Below are 23539 nucleotides of genomic sequence, written 5' to 3'. Positions count from 1 at the left end.
CACTGCTGGAATCCATTTATCGATCCACTTCTCTGTGACCTTGGTAAAGCGACTGCCAAATTACATACTTGAATAAATAATGTACTCTATTAAATATTAAGTAATTATTGCACTCAAATAATTCATTCAATCCTTTTCAGTCCAGTTTTTTATTTATTTTGCTAATTTTGGAAGCACAGTAGTGTGAACTACTACATAAGCTCATTTTGCATTTGTAACAGTAATATTTATATATTGTAGTAATATTTCAGACTTGATTGTGCATAGTTCATAGTGCACTAGTGCATAGTGCACTGCCTTGCTTTTCAGATTCCTTGTTTAGAATCCTCTCTGACCAATTCCAAAAGCCATAAGGCAAATGTGAAAGCTAACTAACCAAATGAGATGAGTCTATCTATAATAATTGAACACTTTTGACTTAAGATTGCATTCGTGTTTTATATTATTCATTTAAATATAATCTCAAGAAACACGCTTCACCTGACACACCCCTGTCTTGTTTTGCTGTACTAATGAGACCTGTCCACTAGATAGAGCCACTCCAGTCCCTGTGATTACTTCAGCTTTCGAAGTTTAAATTGTTTACATAGTATGAATTCTCAATGTATAACCCTTCCACTAATTTTTTACTAACAAACCATAAATGATCACGGATGATAATTTATCAATGACGTATTCCTAAATTAGCTATGGTAGCTATAAAATAGGTAAACAAAATGTGTAATATTAACATTCAAATTTTTGTTTAAGTGTAACACGGAAAATACAATAAAACAATCAAAAATAACAACAATATTGTGCATAGAAAAAAATGAACACTAACAAACATAAAATTTTAAAAATACATATCAAAATATATATCAATTCAATGAACCAAAGCAGCTGAAAACAATATTGACCCAATATTAAAACCATGTTTAAAAAACTGTTTATTTGATGCATTCCAACATTTTGGCCCGCAATAACTAATTGTATTGATCGTGAGTGTGCGCTCACCCTGTCAGTATCCGTTCACCGACCGCTCCCGTTCCAGTGTGAGGCGGGAGATCCAGTTCCAGGTTTTGGGGCCGCTCTGCGTTGCTATTGCCTGTCGGATGGACAGTGGGAACAGAAACATTATGGCTGCCAGTCTCACTCTGACTCAGGTAGTCCTGTTTTTTTATTTTTACTGTAATATTTCACTGCATTAATTGATTAATTCTGCGGAACGCGGTGGCTTATTATGCCCGTATTTCGTTCGTGGGCTCCAATCGGCGGACTTGGACGTGTTCGTCTGTAGTCATTTGTGTTTTATAAGTGTCGCTGCTGTGGCTTTTGAAAAGTTTCTGCTTTAATCTCTGGGGGGGGGTCTGCGTTAGGGCGTTGCTAGTTGGTTTATGTCAGTGTGAGAACGGGTGTGTTGAAGTTTGCTTTTCTGACTAGATAACGTGTGGATCAGCCGCGCTCTTATAAAAACTTGGACAGAAAAACTTTGGTCGATTTCCACCAACAGAGCAGTTTCCATTAACAGCCGCCTGAAGTGTAAAATACTGACAGCACAGTCGACTCCAGCGTCGCCACTTTTACTAAAAACCTCTCCTTTCCTGCGGTCTCTTCACCCCTTATTGAGAACTCTGTGGGGTGGTGAGCGAAAGTCGGTCCTCGACAAGGCTACTTCGACGGTTTTCACACGTTAGAAAGAGCTTCTGCGTTACTTTACTTTACTTTACTCTCTACCAATCCTCCCAGCTGGACGTTTAAACTCTATCCTTAGCATCATTCGGCCTTGTGTGCACTGAAGAATTGTGTTTTCTTGTTGTTTTGCGTGCACTGGATCTAGATTCCCCCGCCCTGTAAACAGAAACCAAGTTAGCCAGTTAGCCGCTAGCCGGCTAGCTTAGTTAGCTAGATGAACGCACGTCCGGAGTTGGGAGAAAAACTAATTTCTCTCTTCTTTTTAATTTATTTCCACCGGGCCTACGCTGCCGTGGGAGTCCCACCCGGTCGCCAGAGACACGCCGCCTAGTTTGTACTTGTACTGGTAGTTAGCGGTGTTTGTTTTAGTTGTTTTAACACCTGATAGATTGCAGATCAACGTTAGCTAGCAAAATTAAGCGACTGACGTTTTCCTTCCTCTTGTCCATGTTGTTATAGTATATGTATTTTTTATGTAAATTTTCCCGAGTGACCTTATTCTGAGGAACGTTTTGAGTGATCAGGGAGTGGGAGGAGGGGGGAAGTCTAGTTTTCGTGTGTGAAGTTGTCAGTTCTGCCTGGACAGCTTGCACAGCACTGAGAAGCTACTTCGTTCACGTTAAGTGCCAGTAATGAGTATTGATTTTGTGCAGCCATTATGTGGCTGGACGTGCGTGTGCAGCCTGCATGGCTCCCCAATTCACGTGTGATCCGCCTCCATTCATTTGCGCTGTTTATTGCCCTTTAAGCCACCAGTATAACCATGTGGCCTGAGCAGGGGCCTGTTGAATGAGTAAATAAGTACAGTATTCCTGCAGCGAAAACACACTCTGCCTGTGGAAGCTTCTAGATGAAGCATTAGGGTGGTAAACAGTGCATTGTGGGATCCTGTACTGCCAATTAAAATGACACAAAGACTCAGTGTTCACAGTGGCAACTGTCCAGCCATTTGGCAGTGGGGAAAAATGGGAGTTGGGGGCAAATATCCTCAATATTGTTTGCAGACGTTAAGGGATTAGTTGCCTGTTAATATTTTTTTAGATGGTGTTAAAAATATTTGGCTGAATGGAACTTTCTGCTATTTTCAATTTATGAAAAGCCAGTGTTGTTAAAAGCCTTAGAAACTTCGTATGGGTTTGTTCAGAATTGCCAGACGTCTCTGCCAGTAAAGATATTTTGCATTAAACACGATCATTGTTATACATACTGCATCCAAAAATTGGCCAACTTTGTCGTGTGTGTGTGTTACCAGATTGGGAAAACTGCCTATAATAGATTTAAAAACATTAGTATAGGGAAATATATTTGATCTTTGTCGAGAGCTGAGCAGAAAGTGGCCTGCATGTCTGCTGGCCAGGAACACAAAATGCATCACTGCGCTCATTAGAAACTAACTGGATCTAATTCAAGTTGTGGTCCCATGACATACAGCAGCATTGTCTGTTTGTGGCTTGTAATGCAGTCAGTAGGCTGGCTTTAAAGCATTTTGCATTATGGTCTTGTTGCATTATACATGATTATGTTGGAAGTCATCATGGATGTCCGTAGAAGATGTGTATCCATAAAACTCCCAAGCTCCTGCAAGCTTTATGCTGTTAATAGTACTGATGGAAAACCTTGAGTTTCAGCTGACAGGGTAGGACAAATTCCAGACAGATTAATATGAGTATTTATTACCATTGGATCCTTTCATCAGTCCATGTGAAATAAATGAGTTCTCTGGCGGGGGGGTGGAACACAAGACGTGGCTATCTGCAGTGTGCAAACACATGCTATAAACGTGTGATGAGTCACGACGCGGTGTAGCCAATCGCAGCTCTCGCTGCTGTGAACTGGTCTACCACTGACCATCCTGATGGTTCTAATTAACGGTGACTTAACTTCCTGAAACGATGTTGCCAAAATTTACGTAGATAAATATTTTATATATTACTGGATGCAAAGGGGATAGCCCACCAGCTGTCATTAATCAAACTGTAATTTCTAAAGGCCGCATAACAGTAGAAGGCATAGTGTCATTTAGCAGTTACTTAATATATTTTTTTCAAATAGCAATTTAAAGGTTCCATGACATGAAAAAATCACTTTGTAAGTTCCCCTAGCCTGTCTATGGTCCTGCAGTGGCTATAAATGGCGATATGTATAAAGCATGCTTTGGCCATTCTGCTTTGCCGTTCAGAAAGCGGAAGGTCAGACAGTCTGATCTGGAATTTGTCCCATTATGTCATCATAAGGGGAAAGGTTACCTCCTGTCTCTCATGCTTTTTCCGCCCAGAGAATTTCCCGCCCCTCCCCTAAAACATTATCTCCACCGACCATCATGGCTTCCAAACGTGTGAAGCATTACAGTTGCTGTGTGATTGGATGTAAAAATTATCACACGTAGAACCAGTGGGCTCATTTATTCTTTCTGGAAAAACGCAGGCACAACTTTCCATTTGCACCAAACATTGTGGTTGGTGAATGGTGTTGATGACGTAATTTCTGCGAATGCCCGCTCAACTTCTACAGGCTTCTCTCCTCCTCGTCTCTTAATGTCAGGGGACCTTTACATTTTCTTGGGCTTCTTTATACAGTTTACTCAAGAGTGATAATTAATTTGATCATTCTGGTCATAGTACCATAAAGAATGAATTAGGGCTGCTCGTTTTGGGGCAAAAGACATATTGCGATTATTGAGATCAATATTGCGATATACGATTGTGATATGATAAAGGACACTTGCTTGTATATCAATGAAAAGTCGCAAACTAATAGTGAAATGTTTAATTTCAAAGTGAAACATACAAACTACTTATAACAACCTGAAATGCCCAGTGCTTTCAAAATACAATATTCTACAAATATAAAATAATCACAAAAAAAATAAAATAATCACAAAAAACTCTTTACTGTCGAACAACAAACCCTGGTAAGGCTAAACAACTGTTTTGATTATATTTGGCCATTATAAAATCCCGTATTATAGTTCTTACGTTTAACCAAAACGTTGTTTGGAGGCTGACTTGAACACAGGGATGCATAGCTTTGCTAGCTTAGCTAAGGTTAAGATTTGTAAACTGAGGTGAATTTCTTTAGGAAACCTTCAAAGTTTGAAAAAAGTTAACTAAACAGCTAAGAACAGTCTAAATAGTTAATGCCTACGTTTAGCCAAAACATTGTTTGGAGGCTGACTTGAACACAGGAATGCATAGCTTCGCTAGCTTAGCCTAGCTTAGCTAAGGTTAAGACTTATAAAACGGGATTTTAAAATGGCCAAATATATTCAAAACAATTGTCCCGCTTTACCTATGAAATGTAATCCCCCGGGATCTGGTTTGGAGCGTACAGCGGTTTGTACAGCCCCAAGCAGCGCAAGAGTGAGGCATTTTTATGTACTTCTCTCCATAGACATGTATATGCTTCACGCCACTGCAGAGCCTCTCGCAATATGGCGGCGACGTTGACGTACGATGCAGCTCATCATGCGCCGTCTACCCATATGTCTCCGAATCGAAAGTCATGTGACCAAACACGTCACATCCGACTGAGATGTGAGACGTGAGATGTGAGACTTCAGTCAGCTCGCCAACTTTGAGAGAATGAGAAAGCATCGGCAACATATCCGATCCAATCCATGTACTAATCATTTAAATCGCATGTTTTTGCGTTCATGTAATCGCACAGACTGACATCGCGATTACGATTGCAATTAGATTAATCGTGCAGCACTAGAATGAATGCTTGTTACTCTGTAACTTTGCTCACTTTTAGAGATCTAACTTCACCATTGTTTGCTTTCAGCTTTCGAGTGGAAATCCTGTCTATGAGAAATACTATCGACAGGTAGGTTGTCAGCTGTTCTCCACTGAATACAGATGTCAGGTGCCATGTCTATTCTGAAACATATCTCTGACGTTATTGTAGATATATAAATGCAGATTATGGTAGAGTTACGGTAGACATTGCAGCATTTGCCCCAGTGCTCTTCTCTGTGTAAGAGGAGGCACCTATGAATTAAAGATGATTACTTCGCTGCTGGAGTAGTACAAAGTGACCAAGAGGAGAGTAAAGGAAGCAGTCATCCTAAAGGCTTTTAAATAAAGCTTTAAGGGTATTTACCATATTGATAGCACCTCTGTCACTCTTACGGTAAATCCATGGTTCTAATTTAATGGAAGCTTGAATTGGAGGGGAGAGCATGGTTATTGTCTGCATTAGGGTGGTAGTAGCCTAGTGGGTAACGCACTCGCCTATGAACCAGAAGACCCGGGTTCTAATCCCACTTACTACCATTGTGTCCCTGAGCAAGACACTTAACCCTAAATTGCTCCTGGGAGACTGTCCCTGTAACTACTGATTGTAAGTCGCTCTGGATAAGGGCGTCTGATAAATGCTGTAAATGTAAATGTAAATTAGGAATTCATACATCAGTTTGGGAGACGAGGACTAGTATGTGGCTTCTATAGTTAATCAACCACCTTATTAAAAGCACACACACATATAGCCAGTATTCCCCTCGTATTCTCAAATATCGTACCAACGCAATTCAAGGTGAATACATTTTACTGGTGTAAAACATGATGACCCCTTAATGGGCTAAAAAACTTTTAAATCAATACTGGCAAATATTGGCTTTCCTTCCAAAATCAAATCCAAATGGGAAATGATTTGAGGTCTTGATACGCATGTGGAATACCAGCATGTCCGAAATGTACCACCAGAATTATTTAACAGATTATAAGAGCTTTTTTTATTTTTATTTGTCTTTGAATAGTAACCCATGTGCCGTGTACTCTACAGGTGGATCCATCTGGCAGCGGAAGGGTGCCTGCAACAGATGCAGCTCTGTTCTTGAAGAGATCAGGACTGGCAGACCTTGTCCTAGGAAAGGTTTGTGTACACGGTTTTTCTTTACTGCACATCCTGACGGGTAATATTCTGAGCAGAGTGCTTTTTGTGTGGATTTCTAGGCCTTGTTGGGCATGTGCTGAAGTTCTGCTTAGAGGCAGAATATTGCTGATTTATTGATATAGGTTTGTTCTCTTTCAGATATGGGACCTATCAGATTCAGAAAGAAAGGGTTCCTTAAACAAACAGGTGCCGTTGTTACTCAGCTGCATAACCAGGCTTTTCCTTGAGCTGAGGATTAGGACCATTTTTTTGTTTTTTTTTAATGGTGGTTCTTCTTCTCATTTTAAAGCAATTCTTTGTTGCCCTGCAATTGGTGGCCTGCGCCCAGAATGGACTTGAGGTGTCACTTAAGAGTCTCCATGTAGCAGTTCCTCCCCCTAAGTTTGTAAGTTAAAAAAAAACCCACTTATCTTCTGCTAGTTTGTTGTCGTAGTCAGCACTATTGTGGCTGATCTTGCAGAACAACCAGTGAACACACTAATCTACATCTCACTGAATATCCCCTTTGCATTTATCAGCATGATACCAGCAGTCCCCTTTTACACGGTGGGGTGTCCACTGATGTTCCATGGGTGGTCAAGGTTTGGATGCCTTTTAGTAACTATTTATATAGCTAGTAATATATTAATTTTGCTAACTTAAGTATTCTTTGAATCTGGATTATTCACTGTCGTTTGTGTGTCTCCGCTTTAGTCAGAGGAGAAGCTGAAATTTGATTCCATCTTCGATAGCCTCTCTCCAGTCGGAGGCATGCTCTCTGGTGAGAAGGTCAAACCTGTCTTGCTCAACTCCAAGCTTCCTGTAGACATCCTGGGAAGGGTAAGGCAATGGAAATGTGTGCATAAGATGGCAAAAGAGTGATTCTACACCACTAAAACGGTCCCTGTTGATATTTTTTTTAATCAATTCATTCAGTATCCATGTCAGGGGTTTGGATCTGATTAATCCACTGAATGGTGGTGTTGTCCGGGTTAAGAGTTTTATCTACATTCGTAATACTGTGAATTGAAGCTTGGTGTTGCTTAAGTAATTGTGTGTCTGGTGCTGGCCTTCTCCTTGTGTTACACGGCCCTTGTCCTCTGTGCCCTGTGTTTGTTTTAACAGGTCTGGGAACTAAGTGACATCGACCGGGATGGCATGCTTGACCGTGATGAGTTTGCCGTGGTAAGGAAATACTACACTGTGTAGTAAACCAACTCTCTATGTTAGTCAAGTTCATTATTTAATGTTTTGTAGTTTCACCCTAAAAAAAAACTGCTGTCAAACAACATAAAATATTTTCTGATATCCCATATTTGATGTTATTACAGTTTTGTTTATTCAGTAACATTGGTGTACATAATGTATTAATTTAAGTGAACCACTTGTGATCTCTCATGCCTTAACTAGTAAATGCAGAACAGATGTTGGTGACAGAAATCAGCATTTATTTCCTTCCATGCAAATCATTGTATTCGTTGCCATGTCATTTGTTTTGTTTGCCACGAGAAGCTTCCTGCAAATAAAGCTTGTAGAAATTAGCACCTCCCCACAGTTCTACAGTGACATAGAGGATATAGCACTGGCTATCTTATATGGTAAACCTTCTGAGATTAGGCCCACAAACAGCACATTACTTCAGCGTACTGCAGGGTGTGAGTTGCACGCAGAGAGCAGTAGAACGATGCTTCCCAGCAGCAGACCAGTCAATGCAGTTTACATATGAAAGCGAAGCGAAATGCTGCAGAGAAATGCTGCAGAGTAGCAGTGTGTTGGGACGGTACCCTGCTCAGTGGCACCTTGGCGGTTCCGTATACAAGCTGCCAGTGTGTGGGGACGGTACCTTGCTCAGCGGCACATTGGCAATTGGGGATTCAAACCGGCGACCTTCCGATTATGGGTCTTTTTTTCCTTACGCGCTAGGCCACCACTGCCCCTTTTCTGCCCCTTATATAAACGCTACTGTGGTGTTTCCTGTCCAGACCAGGACCTGAACAGTCTGGAAATGTGGGCAAAAAGTATCTAGAAACACAGTGAAATCATGATTAATGAGGCACTGGATTGATTGAGCTTGTGGTTGCACGTGAAATTGGAGCCTCAGCAAACTACCATGTGTCAAAGTGAAATGTTGAGCAAGTTGAGTTAAAGAGAACTTATTTTCTTCTGTTTATTGTTTTATGCGCCGTTTCCTGTAAATTGATGTCTCGTTGGTGGTGTGACTGATCTTAAGTGCGTTGCTTTTCTCCCTTTTCCAGGCCATGTATCTTGTTTACAGAGCCCTGGAGCAGGAGCCTGTGCCCATGTCATTGCCTCCACCTCTGGTACCCCCCTCCAAAAGGAAAAAACCACCTGTGACCGCCCCAGTACTTCCTCTTCTGCCCTCACCCCCATCGCTAAAGGAGAGTCGATCTTCTCATGCAGGATCTAAAACCCTACCGCCTACTAAACCAGCCACCCCACAGGTATATTTTCAGCTGTTTCAGCCGTGTCTAGTTTAAGCACAGTTTTCCAAGCTTGTGAAAGTGTGCAAATCCATGGCCTTCAATCATATTGTGCTTTTGAAGAACGATGCATGTCAAAGGGCTCTGCTTATTTTATAGGTTCAGTGGGTTGTTTCGCCAGCAGACAAGACTAAGTATGATGAGTTATTCATCAAAACAGACACTGATATGGATGGACTGGTGTCTGGACCTGAGGTTAGAGAGATCTTCCTTAAAACTGGACTGCCCTCAGCAACTCTTGCTCACATCTGGTAGGTCTCCCAGTGCAATTATGGTACCTGGGGTGGTTTTCAGGGTGTGGGTGTTTTAAATATTGTACTATCGACTGCTGCATATCTTTTTGCGTTGTATTTTATTGATGCTTCATGGGTGATTTGGCAAAACGTCATGACACAATAATTCCTAGTTTTTGTTTATGGATTTTACAGATGATCAAAGTCCCTACTGGGCTGCGTACAAACAAATAGCATTTTTCAGTCATTTTCCTTACAAGAACAAGCCATTGTTAAGCCATTGTTAAGTCTTATATTAGGATTGTTTGCACTGTGCTTTCACCTACTCTGCACTCTCCTCTCTGGCAGCATATTCCAATGTCTAGTAATTTAACTTTCTTCATTTTACAGGGAGCTGTGTGACATTGGGGACATTGGCAAGCTTACGAGGGACCAGTTTTCACTGGCACTGCATTTAATCAACCAAAAACTTGCCAAGGGCATTGACCCTCCCCAAGCATTGACTCCTGACATGATCCCTCCATCTGATAGGACAGCAGCACAGCAGGTAAGACAGACAACATTCAACTTAGGCAACATCAATATTCTGAGCATCTTGGTTCTCTAACATTTTCTTCTGCTTGTTTATTACAATCTCCACATCTCTTTGCAGTGTAAATATAACACGCGGGGTGTGAAAATATAATGGAGTTGTTCAAACTAGCCTAATCATTCCCTCAAGAATACATTTAAGTGCTGCAGTCAATTTTCCCATCTGTCAGAATTTGCCATGCAAGTCTATAGGCAATTATTGTGTGTTGTACAGACCACACACCAAAAATCCAAAGGAAAATTAAATCTGAAATGAAAGTGTACCCTAGGCATGTTAGAATATTCTCCACAATATATTACTGCTGTTTGTCAGGATATTCATGAGATTCTAGGCCTCAAAAGCAGCCTAAGCAGGTTAATCCAATGTTTTACTGTCCTAGAGCACCCAATTTCCTGTGTTCAGAAATCATTACATTTTGATGACAACATATATCAAAACATCACTTTTTGTGATGTTCATGTTGTGACCCCCTGTGCTGGAGAAACTCATTACTGCATTTATCAGTAGAAGTAGCATTAAATCAAGTCTTTCCTGAGGATTTCCTGAGTTATTTTTCCTAGTTTTGTTGACCAGTTGTCTATCTGCTACATGAGTCCATTATTATAATCATCATCATAAATGGCAAGCTTGGTGATGTTTTTGCATAACTTGTCTGGCTATCGCTCTAATCCTGCATGTTCTTCCTTTGGTGTGGGTTTCTGTTTTCTAGCCTGCTGCTGTTTGTCCCTTATCTGTGTACGCTGTCTCTTTCCATTCTTCCTCACGACTCATGCATTTCGCACAAGGTGGGACATCCCTCCTGAGTGTTGTCTCCTGTGTCCCATGTGTCCTAAACCTAATAAATTTTTTGCCTTTTTCCATGCTCTCTCCCTTTTGCTGCATTTTTATGTCTCCCCTCCAACTGGTGTACATTGGGCTTCGTCCTAGTGAAAGTAAAATGTATTTTTGATGCATGAGGAGTTCACTAATATCACATCAAGTATGTCTTCTGTTTTCATAGTAATGATAGTATACAAACAAATATTAAATGTTTGTTGGCTCTTGGAGAGGTGAAACTAGATACAAACCCAGCCCTTTGTAATCGTGTACTTATTTTTGCCAGACTAATATTAATATTTTTAAAAAAATAATAATAATAATTAGAGCAGCCATTAGTTGACAGCTGCAACACACATCATTCTGGACATGTAAACCCCCTATTATCAGTAGGCCAGTCTTGGCTGTAGACATCCAGTCTTGACTGTATGTCATGACCAAATCAAACATAAAGATATTCAGTGTCTTTAATCCAAGTGTTCTGATTGGCAAACTACTGTATGTGACTTTAGCAGACACACCCCATATAGCACTACAAAAATATCCCCAGTCATCTGTTCATGTGATTTGGCCACAGTAGCCAAAATGAGTTTGTGTGCTAATTGTGTTATATTACTTAGGGGCGTGGTTATTCCTATATCTGAATTTAAAGAATGCAGTCTTTTTCTTTAATGGCTAAAGTTTTCAAGGAAATTGCTCTGACAGAACTGACAGGTGCTTTCACACCTACAGGTTTTAGTGTGTTATAATCAAACTCAGCTGTCCCATGTCGAGGGACAGTTTGGTACTGTTCAAGAGGTTTAGGCAGTAGTTAAACATTTTTTTTTAATTCTGTAATTGCTCAGTAAGGGACTGAGTGTTTAATGGCAATTTGATTTGAGAAACCGTTGACCGATATGCTGCAAGCGTTGGTCTGTAAATAAATTAATGATCTCAAACAAGTAAAAATATAAAGATGGGGAATAATATTATATTGCTGCTCAATGAACAATAGGAGAACAGTCTTTTTCTCTATAAACATGTCATTGTTTAATGGAAATAAGCAAATTCTGCAATAAATCTAATTAAATAAATTTACATTTATGGCATTAATCAGATGCCCTTATCCAGAGCGACTTACAATCAGTAGTTACAGAGACAAGTCCCCCCCTGGAGCAATTTAGAGTTAAGTGTCTTGCTCAGGGACACAATGGTAGTAAGTGGGATTAGAACCTGGGTCTTCTGGTTCATAGGCGAGTGTGTTACCCACTAGGCTACTACCACCCTATATATTTGACTTTCCTCTTAAGTTAACAAAATTGTAAACAATTTAACAAATTGTTAAAAAAAAAAAAATCACTGCTTTCTATTGTATTTTGTTATAAAAGACTGTTGCACAGTACTGTACATTCATCTGTCCTGTCACTCAATCCGCCCCCTTCAGAGCAATTTGATGTGCCAGGCTGCTGACTTCTCTGCAATCAAAGAGTTGGATTCCCTCAGTAATGAGATCGCTGACCTGCAGAAGTAAGTTGTCCACATGTCTTTTCCATTTATCTATATGTGCTTCGTAAACTGTCATCTTATTTTGTTGCACTCACCCTGACAGATTTATAATTTTTTTGTGGATATGTTCAAAGTGATTTTAGATGTTAGAAATTAATTCCCTTGAACATGTACGTTTTGTTTCTTAAAGCTTACTATGTACATTTTGAAAATCCTCCTGATGCGATAGGGTTAGGGTTTTCATCAAACGTTTCTTGCAGTTCCTGTTTTGAAATATGGGACCTATTTTGAACTCTGTTGCTGAACGCTTCATTGCTGTGAACTCAATATGCACTCACCTGACAGATGTCAGAAAAATGTGTGATTCAGATGTCCATGTGAACGAGGCCTAATAGTGGCTCTCAACCACATCAAGCCCATGGATCATTTGGTCCCAGCTCATGCAGAAAAAAATTGAAAAAGAAAGTTGATTTTGTATATTATTTTACTAAATGTGGCATTTATAAATGTGTGGCATTTAAATGTGTGGCGTTTATAAAACAATGCAGATGCACTGAGCATGTCAGTGCATCTGCAGGGCTGTGTGTGGGCATCTCTTAAGGATGGATGCTGGTCTTCAGCAGGAAGCTGTGAAGTCTCCAGGGGAAACCACACTTTATGTAATTGCAATCAATTAATTGCATGATCATTTAAATGAGGTAAATTTTTATGTCTCTATCTACCAAATGGGAATAACAGTTCTTTTTGTGAACAGGCTCATTTGGCTCAGCTCACCAAGAAGAGTCCTTAGGTTCCTAAACAGATTTTTTTATAATAAATTCTCTTCATTCATCCCAGCGCATTTCAAGTAGTGGGCTGCGCCCCCGGGGAAGTGAAAGCCGGCATGCGCTGGGCATGCCCATTATTTTCTATGGGCTATGGGCATGCCCATTATTTTCTATGTTAGTCCATTTGTAATTTATTTTATTATTATAACAGCTCAAAGAGCAACGTGTTTTCCAAAGATTTTAGTTGAATTAAGGTAAATAAATGCTGCTGCTTTTTTTTTCTCTTTTTTTACATGTCTTGTACTTATTCTCCTGTCTGGTTCTTTCTCTATTCTTGTGTGTAAATAATTTAAATGAACTGAAGGAAACGTCCCTGAACTGAATCCTGAACATGAGCGTACCTTCCTAGCTCTCTCCACCCCTCACATTCATACAGTCATCTGCACATGTGCAATCCTGCCTCTTTCCCCACTCCCACTCTGCATCCCCATCTCCCAGTACGAGTGTGCCGACATGGAGCATGAGGCTGGAGGCTGGCTGGGCTTCCCCACCGTCCTTTCAGTTGTGAAGAGCTTGTGTCTGTTGTGCTGGTCCTCCAGGGAGAAGAGCTCGGTGGAACAGGAGATCCGAGAGAAGGAGGAGAACATCCGACAGAGGAGCAGTGAGGTGCAGGTATGGATCACTGGATGACTCACTGGATGCGCTGGAAATAAACATCCCAAAGCTCCTTTTCTGGATCTCTAATTTCATTTCGCAGCTTACGTGCTTGGCCGGGTTCGAATTTTTGACGGATTGGTTGTGTGCTTTTGTGCTTTATGTTTTGTTCTGGTTTGAGTTTGAGCGCAAAAGGTCTGTGGATCACCCATTATCTCCCACGCAGCAAGTCTGAAGGGACTGCATGCTCATTACACTGCCTAAGCTGCTTGAATTTTCATTCATGATACCAAAATCAAACCTTTTTTCCCCTCTTGAATGCAGTTTTTAATGTCAAGGGTATTTGTGCTTCTGTATAATTCAATACAATTCTTGTTCTTTCGCTTTTCCTCCCCCGCTCTCTGCCAGCAACAGCATGCTTGTTGTTTCCAGCAAATTAAAGCAGGCCCCATTAGCCGTCTTCGTTCATTTCTTAATGATCCCACGACAAGCTTCAGTTTTTATGTTACTTTACTGCATAGCTGTTGGATTACCTTCCCAGACAAGAGGTCTGCTTCAGGCTTCCATCTTTTTCTCTTCATTTTTATGTGTTTGTTTTAGGAATAGGTTGGCTTTGTTTGCTTGCTGTTATCATTTCATTAGCTGGCATGTCCCTGAAGTGTAAGGAGTGTCCACATTTGCACTGTTTTGCAAGTAGCTTTGTACAAGCCAAGATATGTGCCGCAGTGTAGCTTTCCTGGCTGAGTCATTTTACTGGTGCAGTTTGAGTCATGCTTCTGTGCTGTGACTGGTAATAATACCAGTGGTGTCACAGTCACTGCTTGGTAGATAATGGTTCGTTTTTGAAACAGAAGGTGTAAATGTCCTTCAAGGTTGACGTTCCAGGGCCCTGTATCTCATTTAGGATGGATTGAGGTTTACCTCCTAATAAAACAGCCTTGAGCTTCTCAGGTTTGTGGTAGCTGTCTACTGTGGGAGCTGGTTGAATATTGAGACGTATTGTCGTTGGTCATCAGGCTTGAGTGGGTTCTTCAATACTAGTTTGCCACTTACTACCTGTATACAGACTAAAATTCAACCTTCTTCAGATGTCCTCAGTGCCATGTTTTTGGACTGCTCTATCAGGTAATGTTATTGTTATGGATCGCAAGCAATATATCAGTATTATGTAGAATATTGAGTTATAGGAGTTATATTGGAGATAATATAGTGTAAAACAGTGCTGTGTGTGCATGCATGCTTATGTGTGCTTTTAAATACATAATCCAAATATATTGGTTTACTTTCTGTGTTGCTACCCCACACAGGACCTGCAGGATGAGGTGCAGAAGGAGAGTAGTGAGCTGCAGCAGCTGCAGTCCCAGAGACAGGAGGTTCAAGAGGCCTTGGAGAAGCTGGAGCAGCAGAAGAGCTCGCTGGAGGAACAACTGGGAGTCATCCGGCAGCAGTGCAGCCAGGAGAGCCAGCTGGTGAGGCATCTCTCTCACACACACTCACACACACACACACACACAAAACCATACCTAAAAGAATGCCTTAAAGCTTTCACTCAACCCGCTGTACACAACACACACACAGCTGTGCCTTTGTGAAATGCTTTGCAGTATGAACATTGTGAACTGCTTTGCAGTATGTTTTAGACATGCATGTAGGTACATATATACTGTAAGCATGTGACTGGATCTAGCTAAAGCCACAAGAAGATCCTGTTGTAACATCCAGTGCATATTCAATGACTATAATGAAGGCACAGAACATAGTGCAGTTTGGAGAGTTCACTTTTGTAAGATGAACTCTGAGCAACAGGCCTCCTTAAGACAAAAGTCCATTTCACTTCCGAAACCTGTTACTTTATATAAAACCAACCTGTTTCATTGTTATTATTATTATTATTATTATTATGTAGTCCTGGGTATTGTGTGTCCTCATATGGCTATAAGTATGTGAGATGAGCGAGAATTCTTGAGGAAGTCCAACATATCTAAAGCCCAAGTTAATAATCAGCATGACTCAAGATGGATGAGAGATGTTGAGTGTTCTCTTCCTGCTTTTTCTTTATTTATATGGTTCAAGCAAAGGTTTGGTGGTTGTGTGTGTAGATAATGTCACTGCAGACGCAGCAGGTGGAGCAGGAACAGAGAATCGGGGAGTATGAAGAGGAGCTGAGTCGTGCACGACTCGAGCTTCAGCGGCTACAGGAGGAGACCCAGCTTCTGGAGCAGAAGGTGGATGAGGCACGGGCTCGTCTCAGCCCCCTGCACCAGTCTGTGAAGGAGTCCCACTCACAAGTCACCCAGGTCTGCCAGCCTTCATTCAGCACTAGCACACATCCAGTTCCTAATCTCTGCAGATTCTGTGGGCCTCTGCAAATATGTTATATGATTTGATTCACACAAGTTTTGTCACATCAGGTACAGGAGAAGCTGAGTGATCTACGGATGCAGGAGCGTGACGTCAGCGCTCAGCTCACCTGGAAGTCCCTAACACAGGACGATGAGCCTGTCACATTGGTGAACGGAGCAGTCGGGGAGGAACACCTGGAGGCCCATCCACAGAGCCAAGATGCTCCTGGCGAGCAGGAGGAGTCATCCTCTGACGAGCCACAGGAGCTGCGGGTAGAGGAGGAGGAGCTGGAGGAGGTTCCACAGAAAGAGAAAATTCAGGATGTAGACCCAATGGAAGACCTGTACAGCAGCGCAAGATCCGGAATCTGGGCCCTTAACAGCAATGTGAGTAGTCGTCTCCTTCAGCACTCTCCACATGTTCAGTATTTACCCACTTACCTGATTTATTGCTTATCTTCACATATTAAACCACATGTTCATGTATTTGTATCCAATACATGACCTTTTGATCCCAATGATTGGTCAGATGGGGTTACTCGGGTCTGGATATAAACATTTTTCATAGTATTCATAGAAAAGTAAACACTCATCAGCAGTTCGCACTGTGTATTATGGCCACTCTGTTACTGTATTCAGATCACCTCAAAAATGGCAGACATGCTGGTAATGCAGAACATCTTTTCACTCACTGATAATCCATTACCGCCTGTTCCTTAACAGGAACTCTCTATTAATACTGGAACAGGAACTCTCTATTTACGGTGTTGGAAGGCACCAGTAGTACCTCATATATGCCTGTGCCTCCCCACCATTATTGGGGTAAAGAATGTATTCTTATATTTTTTTTTTTAAAAGTGGAGCATTTAGGGAAATGCATTGAAGATTAAAGATAGATTACAGATGTGAATGAGGATAGTAGCGGCAAAAAGCACTAAACAGTAAAGTTCTGTAATGTACTCATTGTCCATGAAATAAAAATTGTATCACTTTATCACTTTTTTTTTTTTTTTTTTTTTTTTTAATCGAGCCCAGACTGCATTTTTTTATTTTTTTTCTCATTTATATTTTTCTCTGTTTCTCCAGGAAAACCCTGCCTCCCCTCCAGAGGCAGAGAGTGAGGTGAAGAGCGACATAGAAGATTCCCCCAAGGCCAGCACACCAAAGGTCTACTCCTCAAATACTACACTTCCTGTCCTCTGATTCCTCTTCTACCACTCTATGTTCAGAGGCTCATCAGCTGGCCAGTAGATGAGTCCGAATCTGCGAGCTCGCATCACTTCTCACGTTCCCTGGTTAAAATGTTCTGCTAGCCTTATAATAATAAAAGATTACATCAGAAGCGGAGAGATGGATAAAAAAAAGTTGTTAATTTACATTTATGGCATTTATCAGACACCCTTATCCAGAGCGACTTACAATCAGTAGTTAAAGGGGACAGTCCTCCTGGAGCAACTTAGGGTTAAGTGTCTTGCTCAGAGACGCAATGGGTAGTAAGCTGGATTTGAAGATGGTCTTCTGGTTCATAGGCGAGTGTGTTACCCACTAGGCTACTACCACCCTAAAAGCAGGATGCCTTCACTGGCAAACACTCAAACAGATCTGTGTCTTCTTTTTTTAGATTGTTAGATTGACGAGTGATTTATTGGTATTTATTACAGCAAGTTGAGTCCCCTGTTCCAGAGCTGGTCGCTCACCCTTCACCACCGATCCCTCTCCAGCACGCTAGCGTCCCTGCTGCCTCCAGCCTCGACTTTTTCCAGTCAGACCCTTTCACTGACCGTAAGTACAAAATTCAACATCCTCGTTGTAAATTCATTGGTGCTGTAATAATATTTTTGTGTTTGTTTTTTTGCAGACGACCCATTTAAAGATGATCCATTTACAAAAGGGGACATTTCTGGTATTAGGGATATAATTTTATTCGATTTGTGTGTCTACCCTCTTAATACAACTTTGTAAAGCATACACCATGTTTCTTCCTCTCCATCAGATCCCTTTGGTGGCGATCCCTTCAAAGGCACAGACCCTTTTGCTGCTGATACGTTCTTCAAGCAGTCATCGATTCCTGCCCTTGCACCCAAAGACCCTTTCAGCTTAACGGACCCTTTCACCACGGACACTAAACCCCCCGAACCTGACCTATTTGCACCCCAGCTCAACAGCGGTCCAGACCCATTCAACTCCAACCAGAGTAGCTCAGCAGTCAGTGACCCATTCGGCCCCAAGGTCAACAACATGCCTAATACAGACCCGTTCAGTACAAAGATGGAACACATGAAAGAAGCAGACCCGTTCAGTTCACAAGGCTCTGCTGTGCCTGACCCCTTCACCAGCACCTCACCTGGCACTGAGATCCCCACAGTGAGTGCTTTGTGTATACACTTGCACAGACATACACACAGAGCAGCATCACCAGAATCAGATGGCGCAGATTGAAGTGGATAATTAGCTCCGTTCAGCGTATTCACAACCATGTCCTGCGCTGCTTTAAGAAAGAAGTGTAGTTATATCAGTTTCGTATACAGTTATTAACGTTTCTCTTGTTTTATGTTTACTTTCTGTCTTGTCTGTTTTTGTGCAGAAGGAGCTCTCTGCCAGCAATGACCCCTTCGCTCCTGGTGGGACTGTTGTGAGTACAGATTCAGACCCAGGTAAGACTGGGCGTCTGTGCTCTCTAGTGGGTGATGGCTGCTATTGCAGATTCTCCCACCAACCTTTTTATTTAAAGACATTGACACTTTGCCTCTTTCAGATCCCTTTGCTACAGCGTTTGGTAATGAGTCGTTTGGAGGAGGCTTTGCAGACTTCAGTGCCCTTGCAAAGGTGAAAGCCTGCTGCTCACACACTTAGCAGGGCATGTTATGAATGCGTTGTGGTAAACGTGGTAAACAGGAATCATATGTGATGTTTCTCAGTCAAATGGTGCCGACCCTTTTGGTACATCAAGCAAAAATTTGTTCAAAGAGGACAGTCAACCCAGCAGCCCCGACGTTCCCCCAGCACTGCCGCCCAAGACTGGTACACCTACCAGACCTCCCCCTCCTCCACCAGGTCAGCACCAGGGTGTTTGTGTATTTCAGGTTTGAAAGCCGTTATGAAACATACTTTTTTAAGTTATGTGTGTGCATATGTCTAATTTTTAGGAAAACGTACCAACATCTCCCGATCAGAGTCATCAGACTCTTTCCACAGGAGGGCCGCATTCCTGCCGCAAGGCTCAGGAAACCTCTCCTCCCTGCCTGCCAAAGATGCGGCCCCAGACCCCTTCGCCCCATCCTCTCCCCGACAGCACCCCCGGGACCCTGAGGGATTTGCCAGCTTTGACAAAGTGAGCATCTCTCCTGTCCCCTCGCCTCCCCCTGAATCCTAGGTGTGACCCGCCCTGCTCCAACACGTCCCATCCCACCCCGCACCCCTCCCGTCTCCTCAGCCACTCACCAAACAGCAGCCTGCGCCATCCTCCATCCACAGCCACAACCATGACTCTTGACTGAATCCGTCACCAAATAAACACGTCTGCATGCTCTGTGTGACTTTTTTGTTTCTTGTTGTTATGTTTGTAAGATACAGAATAACTGAGTCACCCATCTGAAGGTTTTTCTCTTTTGTACAGCTTCTGTTCTAGATCTTTTTGAACTGTTTTGTTCTTTTTGTACAATTAGCAATATTGTGTATGTGTTTGTTGCTTAGAAATCGTCTTTAAAGGATGGTTATCTCAGAGAGCTTGTACTAAACTGTGGAACAGTTTAAATATTGTAATTTTGGAAAATGGCTAAACAGTAATATATACATATACTATATATAATAAACATGTTTTTTTTTTTTTTTTTTTTTTAATAAATGCCTCACTAAACGCTTAGCCCCATCATGCTAACTCAAGACTGTTAGCAAATATAAGCTTTACTTGGTTATTTATCTTCATTGGCTGTGGATGGAGAGGCTAGGCTGCTTGCTTTGGCCCTTGTGACTTTTTTTTTTTTTTAAATATATATATACACACGTTGTTCCTATGAAGACTGTCACTTGGAAACTGGCTTCACTGGAACCCTAACCCTCTGCACGTCCCCTTAGCCCCACCCCCTCCATGGCCTTTCCTGACATGCTGCACAAACTAACTGTCTCTTGTGTTGTGATTGGCCTGCTCTTCTGCACTTGCCATCCTCTCTAGTCAAGAACTGCTACACCACCAGTCACCTCCATACCACAGCTCGGGTCTCCTCTGTGTGGCACTTGCCGTCCACCAGTCCGGTGCTTGGCTGGACACATCTTCTTTCTGTCTACATCTTAATATTTTTAAGTTTCTCAATAAAGCAATCATGTAAATGGTGCCAAACCTGAGCCTGGCTCTCTGTGTCGATCACCATTATTTATCCATTGCTTAGCTGCCTCTGCTTTAATATTAAAGCTTGCCCACCCAGAGGTTCAGTGACATTTTAAACGATCAATTTAAAGCCTAGGCTGAGCTTTGTAGCATGATCTATTAGAACGTGTTCTGCTGACTGCTTAGATTCAAAAACTTCAGCGCTTTGATTAAAAAGAAATTGCCTCAAATCACAAATCAAGTATAAAGCACTGCACGTTCCACTCTATGTTCATCTCTCTCACTTCATCTCTCCTTCACAAACTGCATGTGCACCAACCACACTGGCATACCTGATAATTGTAATTCTGCCATTATTGACGCAATTTACTAAAACGTCCCATCCTGGTAACAGACAAATGGCAGATGAAAAAGTCAAATTTGTACCCTAATAAGGTCAATAGGTTGTGGTTTAATTACATGATGGGTAAATGCCAGTTGTGTCTCCCAATTATTCAATAATTTTGTATTATTCAGTGAATGTTGTTGTTATATTATGTTTGCATGCGTTTAATGTGTAAATGAGAGAAGTTTCTCTTTTTTTTTTTGTATCTATTTTCAGTACCTGGGTTAAGCATGTGAGTCATAAGATTTACATTTAATGATAATTTCTTAACTGGTTAACAGAATGAACTACAGTAATAATGACCATGTAGGCTGTGGAGTGTCTACAGTTAAAGTATATTTTGTAATGAATTTCTTCAAACTCAAAAGACACAAACAGTGCTGACCTGGTGGAGGAGGGGAGGCCTGGTAGGTGTACCTGTTTGTTGACTTTGACCATTTCCTTCACAATGTCTGGCGTGCAGGACAACTGAACTTGATCCATACAGTGATCCCCCATCCATACAATGGTTGATTTCACGTACCAAACGGGGGCGGTACCTTTAGGAAGTAGCTACAGCAGATAATGGTCACAATACTTTTAATGTTAACATCAGAATTGTTTAACAGATAGGGTTTTAGTATATCTATTTGCAACCTAAAGGCCTATTTACCTTGCATTAATTTATCCCACTGATCATTATCCCTCAGTCATTTGGCACTGAATCAGGTACCTGAAACAGGGCTTTTTTTTTGGTGGTGATGGTTTTGTTTAAAACCAGACTGGAAAAGTTGCAGTGAACCCTGGCATGGTGGGAAATGTGTGGCAATCTCAATTTACTAGTACAGTGGGTGCCCAGTAAATCTAGATCCTTTCAATTTAGCCTTTTCATATGCTGTCTCTCTAGAATCACTTTGCACCAAGAACTTGATGCATGGAGATTTTTTTTTTTTGAGGTTTTCACAGTCATCACACATCAGCTATCATTCCACTCCCAAGAAACCAGCAGCAAATCAAACTAAGGTTTACCTGCAGGAGGTGCTTCTCTCTTTGAAACTGTGTGAAGCGCAGTCACAGGCGTGGTTTTAAATTGTGTAGTCAGGAGGTTGACAGTTCCGTGTAAATGGTGGAGTGGTTCTGATGGGACTGTGTGTGTGTGTGTGTGTGTGTGTGTGGAACAGTATCCCACCGAAGAGGACATGATCGAGTGGGCAAAGCGAGAGAGCGAACGCGAGGAGAAGGAGAGGCTGGCCCGTCTGACTCAGCAAGAGCAGGAGGACCTGGAGCTGGCTATTGCCCTCAGCAGGTCCGAGTTGTCCTGAGAATGAGCCTCCATCCTCATCCCTCATCTGCCTTGGCACCACAGGCTCAGCGCACACCAGAGGGGATGGAGGCGATGGAGGAGGTTCCTGAGTTCCTCACCTCCCATCGACCCTCAACAGCTCTGTTCGGATTTTTTGAGACGTTGGAGAGATTTGAATGGATCGTCAACAGACTTTTTTTCTTTTAGTAGAAGATACTCATCAAACTGTCATTTTTGAGGACTGTTTAACACACTGTTCAGAAGACGCTAATACGTTATCAACACCATTATTGAAACACATTTTGGGCTTGTCATTAGCATTTTTGTTCTTCAGGAGAAGAAATTGGCTAGAAATTGACTTGACTGGAAATGACTAGGCTGCCATCACAGCGGTTTTCCCCAAATTGTCATAAAGATAAATAAGCAGTTGGACGGGGGAGATGTCCTGGAAGTTATCTGCTTCCAGTGGAATTAATTACGATAAAATTGAGTGTTGATGGGAAACTTATGTAGTTGCAAACTGCATATACACAGCTTGTAATCTTATAATACAGTACATTTCATATTCAAAATAGTGAAATGCTGCAGCAGACGAAGGCAGGGTCCAGCATGCTGGGACCACTTCTCCAAGTGGATCCATTTCAAGAAACTTAATCTGAATGAACTTTTGGAGTAAAGGGTAGCATTTCCTGGAGCCTGGCACCCCAAAGTGTGCACTTGGACCTGTGGCATTCTGAAAAGCAGCCATATTGTCTCCTGAGCATTAATTAAAGGCCAGATTTTGTCCTCACATTTCACTTAGTTTAAGGTGTCATTTCCTTGTCTCTCATATTCTGTTGGCCTTTACAGGCCGGTCAAACAAGCATTACAGAACATTTCATTAAACCGTTTTAAATGCATATGGAAAATGCTCAAGTTTTGTATGTGCATTGTAATGTATTTTGTTTTAGCTGGTTTTGATTCATGTATTCATAACCTTGAGAAATCTGTCATATAGCATTAAACTGTCAGAAGAAATGAAACTATTTCTTTCCTCTTCTTTGAAATCAAGGTTTTGATCTTCCCCGGTCTTTGTCATTTGCTGGAAGTGGCTTTCATTTGCAAAGCTATGCCATTTCTACTCCACCAGGGGGTTCCGTTGTAAAGCAAATGGTCTTAAGCATTGGTGGGAAAATCAGAGTGATTCTGGGCTCTGTAGACAGACATGGTGGTGGCCATGGGTTGACTTGTTCCCTTTTGACCAGTTTGACAAGCTTCTTGGTCAATTCTCACACTCCAGTGTACTTTAAAAGCTCATGTAAATATTTGGAGTAGTCCAATGCTGCTGCTGCTTCTCTCTTGTATTCATCTATAAACCTTTTTTTAAACCTGCAGGTTAATAATATTGTGTATTATAGCCTTTTTATTCCTTGAACAGAAAAACCACTCAAGTTTGCCTTCCTATGCTTTTAAATGAAAGTGGCTCAATGTAATTTTATTTTTATAACAGCAAATATGTTTCCTCAATGGGATTAATTATGTACGGTATGTTAACATGTAATAAAAAACATATGAACAATAAATTTAAATGTCTAAAAAAACAACTCTCATTTACTTGTGCTTGATGTAGGTC

General features: G+C 41.5%; 1 protein-coding gene across 1 annotated transcript; it reads left to right on the top strand.

The window, feature by feature from the left end:
* Window positions 1-1075: 1075 nt before the first annotated feature.
* Window positions 1076-23489, top strand: eps15 (epidermal growth factor receptor pathway substrate 15). Its single transcript, XM_028999849.1, has 25 exons — window positions 1076-1145; window positions 5458-5499; window positions 6457-6546; window positions 6706-6753; window positions 6857-6952; window positions 7086-7148; window positions 7261-7386; window positions 7672-7731; window positions 8802-9008; window positions 9147-9298; window positions 9671-9827; window positions 12112-12194; window positions 13540-13612; window positions 14902-15063; window positions 15694-15891; window positions 16006-16323; window positions 17023-17103; window positions 17598-17718; window positions 17795-17839; window positions 17930-18300; window positions 18521-18590; window positions 18692-18762; window positions 18855-18990; window positions 19083-19267; window positions 21806-23489. The coding sequence occupies exons 1-25, from the start codon at window positions 1095-1097 to the stop codon at window positions 21944-21946; spliced, it is 3147 nt and encodes a 1048-aa protein (XP_028855682.1). The 5' UTR covers window positions 1076-1094; the 3' UTR covers window positions 21947-23489.
* The last annotated feature ends 50 nt before the right edge of the window (window positions 23490-23539 follow it).

This window comes from Denticeps clupeoides, chromosome 13 (genome assembly GCF_900700375.1).
Source record: "Denticeps clupeoides chromosome 13, fDenClu1.1, whole genome shotgun sequence".
In the NCBI taxonomy this organism is placed as follows: Eukaryota; Metazoa; Chordata; class Actinopteri; order Clupeiformes; family Denticipitidae; genus Denticeps; species Denticeps clupeoides.
The sequence above is the reverse complement of the archived record's forward strand: the minus strand, read 5'-3'. Positions and strand labels throughout refer to the sequence as shown.